A 6,534-nucleotide genomic window follows, 5' to 3' on the forward strand; every position below is an offset into this window, starting at 1 on the left:
GTTCCTGCACAATAAACGATCTCCATACTTACATTGCACAGTCAGTGTGAGTTTCTGCTCGGATGAGACAGTTGGGTAACTGACTTTGCAGGTGAGGTCTTGCCCGTGATGTTTGGGCGCTGGGGTCAGGGACAGAACAGAAGTATATGTCAGCGTGTCATCCCGCTGAGTTTTGCTGTGTGAGGCTGACGATGGTATATCAGCAGGGGTGACCCAGGTTAAGTTGGGTGTCGTTCCATTACACGCGATGTTGAAGGAGCAGGTCACGTTCACAGGCTGACCTGCCACCATTTTAGCAGGGAATATCGTGGGTTTATCTGTGAAAGCTAACACAGAGAAACGGATACTTTTAGGTAAATATCATTAGATGCATCGGTTCACATCGAAATCCCAGTCTTGGGTTGCCAACTGTCCCATATTAGCCGGGACATCCCGTATTTTGGGCTAAATTGGCTTTTCCCATACAAGACTGCCCTTGTCCCGTATTAGGCTCGAGGAACAGTGTAGGCCCGGACAGTGTAGGCCCGGACAGTGCAGGCCCGGAGAGTGCAGGCCTGGACAGTGCAGGCCCGGACAGTGTAGGCCCGGAGGCCCAGGCACCCTCTAATGGAGGTTGCGTAGCAACCCGCCTCCCGCCCCGGGCGGCCGCCATTGGTTGAGCGTGAGCACATGGCCGCTGGCTGAGCGAGGTCACGTGCGGCGCGGGGCGGTGACGTCTCCTTGTCTCGTATTTGGGAGTGCTATAGTTGGCACCCCTATCCCAGTCCCACAAGTAAATGGACATTCACAAGGATGATCCATGAACAGGGAGGAACAATGGTCAGGGGAAGTTGAAAAGGCCAGGGATCAGTAATGTCATGATGGCCTGTGATCAGGTAGATGGGGGCAGGATTCTCCACTGAGGGCTGTAAGGAGACCAAACATAGACTGGCCAATCATTTCGCTGAACACCTTCCCTCAGTCCGCCTGAACCTACCTGATCTCCCGGTTGTTAAACACTATTTCCCCTTCTCATACTGACCTTTCTGTCCTGGGCCTCCTCCATTGTCAGAGTGAGGCCAAACGCAAATTGGAGGAACAGCACCTCATATTTCACTTAGGCAGCTCACAGCCCAGTGGTATGAACATTGACCTCTCTGACTTCAAGTAACCCTTGTATTCTCTCTCACTCCATCCCTCCCCCTTCCCAGTTCTTCGAGGAGCCTATCTCCGACTACATTTTATCTCTGTTTGCTCTGTTTTTACCTTCTCCCCGCTAACAATGATCTGTTGTACATTTTCCTCAATCTCCATCCTTTGTCCTGTTTTCACCTCACACTTCCTTATCTATGTATCTCCCTCACCCCTGACTTCAGTTTGAAGGGTCTCGATCCGAAACGTCACCCATTCCTTCTATCCAGTGATGCTGCCTGTCCCGCTGAGTTACTCCAGCATTTTGTATTGATCTTTAAACCAGCATCTGCAGTTCCTTCCAACAATAAACAGGTTGCCTGTTCCCTTTATCACCGTTATTTTTTTGCACATCTTTCATCCATTTGTTCTATATATCTCTACTTCACTGGCTATACCTCTCGTTTCCCTCTCACCACTCTCAATCTGAAGGGTCTCGACCCAAAATGTCACCTATTCCTTTTCTCCAGAGATACTGCCTGACCCGCTGACTTACTCCAGCAGTTTGTACCTGTCCACATTCTCCAGAGATGCTGCCTGACCAGCTTAGTTACTCCAGCAGTTTGTACCTGTCCACATTCTCCAGAGATGCTGACTGACCAGCTTAGTTACTCCAACACCTTGTACCTGTCCACATTCTCCAGAGATGCTGACTGACCAGCTTAGTTACTCCAACACCTTGTACCTGTCCACATTCACCAGTGATGCTGCCTGACCCACTGAGTTACTCCACCTTTTTGTGTCTACCTTAGGATAAGACAGTCACTGATAAATCCAATGGCTAATAACGTTCCTAAGAGAAACGTGGGGAAATAAGGTCCTTGCTACTGTAGGGAATGCATATGGACAGGAAGGGTTCAGAGGGTGGGGGCCAAATATGGGCATTGGGACTAGCCCAGAATGCCAACATGGTTGGTATGGAGTAGATGGGCAGAAGGGCCTGTTTCCATGCTGTATATAACTTCGTCAAGGGTGGAGATGAGTTTACAAAGAAGCTAGAAAAACCTGCAAAGGCCAGAGGAATGCACATTTAGTATTAGTACTGGTTTTTATTGTTGTGTGTACTAAGATACAGTGAAAAGCTATGTTTTGTGCTACGCAAGCAGATTAAACCATTCATGAGGAAAACAAGATGTGCAGAAGAGAAAATAAAGAGGGCACCGAATATAATGCCACAGCGACAGAGAAAGTGCAGATGAAAAAAGTGCAAGGGCTGAAATGAAGTAGATTGGAAGGTAGGTATTTTGTCCCTAGCTTATAAGAGGTGCAACCAAGTGTGTGATAACAGCAGGGAAGAAGCTTTTTCTGAATCTGGTGTGATGTGCTTTCAGCTTTTGTATCTGATGCCCGATGGGAGTAGGGAGAAGAGAGAATGACCGGGTTGTGAGTGGTACTTGTTTATATTGGCTGCTTTACCGAGGCAACGAGAAGTGTAGATGGAATCACTGTTAGCAATGTACACCGATCAGCCAAAACATTATGACCACTGACAGGTGAAGTGAATAACATTGATTATCTTGTTACAATGGCATCTGTCAAGGGGTGGGATATATTAGGCAGCAAGTGAACAGTCAGTTCTTGAAGTTGACGTGTTGGATGCAGGAGAAATGGGCAGGAGTAAAGACCCGAGTGACTTTGACAAGGGCCAAATTGTTATGGCCGGACGACTGGGTCAGAGCATCTGCGAAACAGCCAGGCTTGTGGGGTGCTCCCGGTCAGCAGTGGCGAGTACCGACCTACAGTGGTCCGAGGAGGGACAAACCACAAACCGGCAACAGGGTGTTGGGCGCCCAAGGCTCATCGATGCGCGAGGGCAGTGATGGCATCCTGATGCACTGTGGGAAGACGACAAGCCGGTGAAGGGAGTGTGATGCTCTGGGCAATGTTCTGCTGGGAAACCCTGGGTCCAGCCATTCATGGTGGACGTCATTTTGACACGTGTCACCTACCTACACATCATTGCAGACCAGGTACACCGCTTCATGGCAATGGTATTCCCTGATGGCAGTGGCATCTTTCAGCAGGATAATGCGCCCAGCAAAACTGCACACATTGTTGGGGAATGGTTTGAGGAACATGATGAAGTGTTCACGGTGTTGCCCTGGCCTCCAAATTCTCCAGATCTCAATCCGATTGAGCATCTGAGGGATGTGCCGGATCGACAAGTCTGATCCACGGCGGCTCCACCTCGCATCTTACAGGACTTGAAGGATCTGCTGCTAATGTTTTGGTGCCAGATACCACAGGACTCCTTCAGGGGGCTTGGAGAGTCCATGCCTCGGCAGGTCGGCGCTGTTTTGGCGGCACACGGAGGACCAACAGCATATTAGGCAGGTGGTCATAATGTTTTGGCTCATCAGTGTATATGGGCAATGCAAACCTAATAATAGCGCAAAAACTGGAGGTATCGTAATGGTCAGAAATGAGCCGAGGCTCCTGATGCTGCGGTGTGTGTGTGTGTGTGTGTGTGTGTGTGTGTGTGTGTGTGTGTGTGAACAGGGAACGTGTACAGTTCATGTTATTCCCCACTCACTGCTGAGCATCTGATGTTGAGTGATTATACATAGCACTTACCAATAACATTGAGCCGTGTTACAGGGAGGTAGTTGGTACGCCATCCGTCAGGGAATTCAACTCTGAAAAGGTAGGGACCATTGTCATCCTGTGTGACGTTGTCTATAACCAGGGAACAGTCCTTGTCTCTCAGATCTCCAGACAGCCGGGTCCGATGGCGAAACGTTGATAATTCTAGACTGGGATTCCCGGAGTGGAAGGCTACAGAAGCATCCTTGCTCGGCCACTCACTGTTATACCAGATTCCCGTCCGATCTTTATTGCTGAGAGTCGGCGGGTAAGTGTAGTGACACGGAATCCGTGCACACAAGCCATTCTGCGCTGTCACATGTCCTGGATTGTCCGCAGGCCACAGCTGTCCCGACACCTCCGCTGAGGAGAGAAGGAACAATCTTTAGTACTGTGCAGGAAGGAACTGCAGATCCTGGTTTAAACTGAAGATAGACACAAAGTGCTGGAGTAACTCAGTGGGACAGGCAGCCTCTCTAGAGAGAAGGAATGGGTGACGTTTTGGGTCGAGACCCTTCTTCAGACTGGAGTCAGAGGAGAGGGAAATGGGAGACATTGACGGTGATGTGGAGAGATATGGAACAAATAAATGAAATTTTTGCAAAAAAGGAACGATGATAAAGGAAATAGACCATTATTAGCTGTTTATAGACACAAAATGTTGGAGCAACTCAGCGGGGCAGGCAGCATCTCTGGAGAAAAGGAATGGGGGACGTTTCAGGTTGTGACCTTTCAGATTGTTAGCTGTTTGCGAGGTGAGAACGAGAAGCTGGTGCACATCTTGCGCTCCCTCACCACCCCTCCATTTAGTGTGGCTCTCCCTCCTCACTGCCCCTCCCACATTGTATCACTCTCTCCTCACCACCCCTCCCACAGCGCCACGCTTCCTCCTCACCACCCCTCCCACAGCACGGAGCTCCCTCCTCACTGCCCCTCCCACAGCCCGGCACTCCCTCACTGCCCCTCCCACAGCACGGCACTCCCACCTCACCGCCCCTCCCAGACTGTATCACTCCCTCCTCACCACCCCTCCCACAGCACGGCACTCCCTCCTCACTGCCCCTCCCACAGCACGGAGCTCCCTCCTCACTGCCCCTCCCACAGCACGGAGCTCCCTCCTCACTGCCCCTCCCACAGTACGGAGCTCCCTCCTCACCACCCCTCCCACAGCACGGCACTCTCTCCTCACCGCCCCTCCCGCAGTGCAGTGCTCCCTCCTTTGCTACACTATATTCCACCTGCCACTTCTCTGCCCACTCTCCCAACCTGTCCAAATCCTTCTGCAGAGTCCCTGCTTTCTCTACACTACCTGCCCCTCCACCTATTTTTGTATCATCCACAAACTTGGCCACAAATCCTTCAATCCCGCTCGTCCAAATCATTAATATACAGCATGAAGAGTAGTGGTGTGTCGGGAGGAACTGCAGATGCTGGTTGAAACCAAAGAAAGACACAAAAATCTGGAGTAACTCAGGGGAGCAGGCAGCATCTCTGGAGAGAAGGAATGGGTGACGTTTCGGGTCGAGACCCTTCTTCAGACTGAGAGTCACGGGAAAGCGAACGAGAGATATAGACAATGATGTAGAGCAAAACAGAACAAAGAATGAAAGATATGCAAAGGAGTAACGATGATAAAGAAAACAGGCCATTGTTCACTGTTTGTTGGGTGAAAATGAGAAGCTGGTGCGACTTGGGTAGGAGAGAGATAGAGAGAGGGGGAATGCAGGGGTTACTTGAAGTTAGAGAAATCAATATTCATACCGAAGGTAGACACAAAATGCTGGAGTAACTCAGCGGGTCAGGCAGCATCTCTGGAGAGAAGGAATGGGTGACCTTTCGGGTTGAGACCCTTCTACAGTCTGAAGAAGGGTCTCGACCCGAAACGTCACCCATTCCTTCTCTCCAGAGATGCTGCCTGACCCGCTGAGTTATTCCAGCGTTTTATGTCTACCTTCGATTTAAACCAGCATCTGCAGTTCTTTCCTACTGAATATTCATACCACTGGGTTGTAAGCTGCCCAAGCGAAATATGAAATGCTGTTCCTCCAATTTGCGCTGGGCCTCACTCTGACAGTGGAGGAGGCCCAGAGCAGAAAGGTCAGTGTGGGAATAGGAGGGGGAGTTAAAGTGTTTGGCAACCGGGAGATCGGGTAGGTCCAGGCGGACTGAGCGAAGGTGTTCAGCGAAACGATCGTAGCGGTCCCAGCCCTGAACCTTGCGGAACTCCGCTAGTCACCGACCAGTAAAAGCCCCCTCGCCAGAAAACACCTGAGTTGCTGCTGATGGTACCTTGGAGAAGGGTCAGGAGGAAGAACGATCTCCCGATCATCGTCCGATCCCAGATATCCCGTCAGTGTCCCGATCTCCTGGTCTGGAAGAGAAAGTAATTGCAGTAAAACTCCAGCGAGCAATCTATCTATCTATCTATATACTAAAACTCTCGTTTATTTGTTTGTTTGTTCCTGAACTACAGCCAAAACGGTACACGATAGCGCAACAATTTTAGGCCCACCTTACTCACCGTTGTTCCTTTTTGTGCAAATAGAAGAAGTTTCAGTGAAATCGGTGCTATATTTTTAAAATTATTCACATTTTAAACTTTAAATCTATATCCGAGGGAGGGAGGGGGGGAGGAGGGTGGATAAGGGGGGTTGAGGGGGATGGAGGTTGAGGGGAGGGGAAGGGGGAAGAGGAAGAGGGAGGGGGGTGGAGGGAGTGGGAGGGGAGGGGAGGGTAGGAGGGGCCAGGGGTGGAGGAAGGAGGGAGGGAGGGAGCGGTGTG

At 50.5% G+C, this 6,534-nt stretch overlaps 1 protein-coding gene across 1 annotated transcript in view; it reads right to left on the reverse strand.

Moving 5' to 3' along the window:
* LOC144591085 (sialic acid-binding Ig-like lectin 13) overlaps positions 1-6,129 on the reverse strand; it is a 24,142-nt gene extending 18,013 nt beyond the window's left edge. The window contains exons 1-3 of the mRNA XM_078395407.1: positions 6,043-6,129; positions 3,745-4,116; positions 33-326 (exon numbers count right to left, since the gene is read on the reverse strand). Coding sequence (XP_078251533.1) covers positions 33-326; positions 3,745-4,116; positions 6,043-6,082 — 706 coding nt within the window. The 5' untranslated portion in view covers positions 6,083-6,129. The remainder of the gene's footprint in view (positions 1-32; positions 327-3,744; positions 4,117-6,042) is intronic.
* Between the last annotated feature and the right edge of the window lie 405 nt (positions 6,130-6,534).

This window comes from Rhinoraja longicauda, unplaced genomic scaffold (assembly GCF_053455715.1).
Source record: "Rhinoraja longicauda isolate Sanriku21f unplaced genomic scaffold, sRhiLon1.1 Scf000561, whole genome shotgun sequence".
Taxonomy (NCBI): Eukaryota; Metazoa; Chordata; class Chondrichthyes; order Rajiformes; family Arhynchobatidae; genus Rhinoraja; species Rhinoraja longicauda.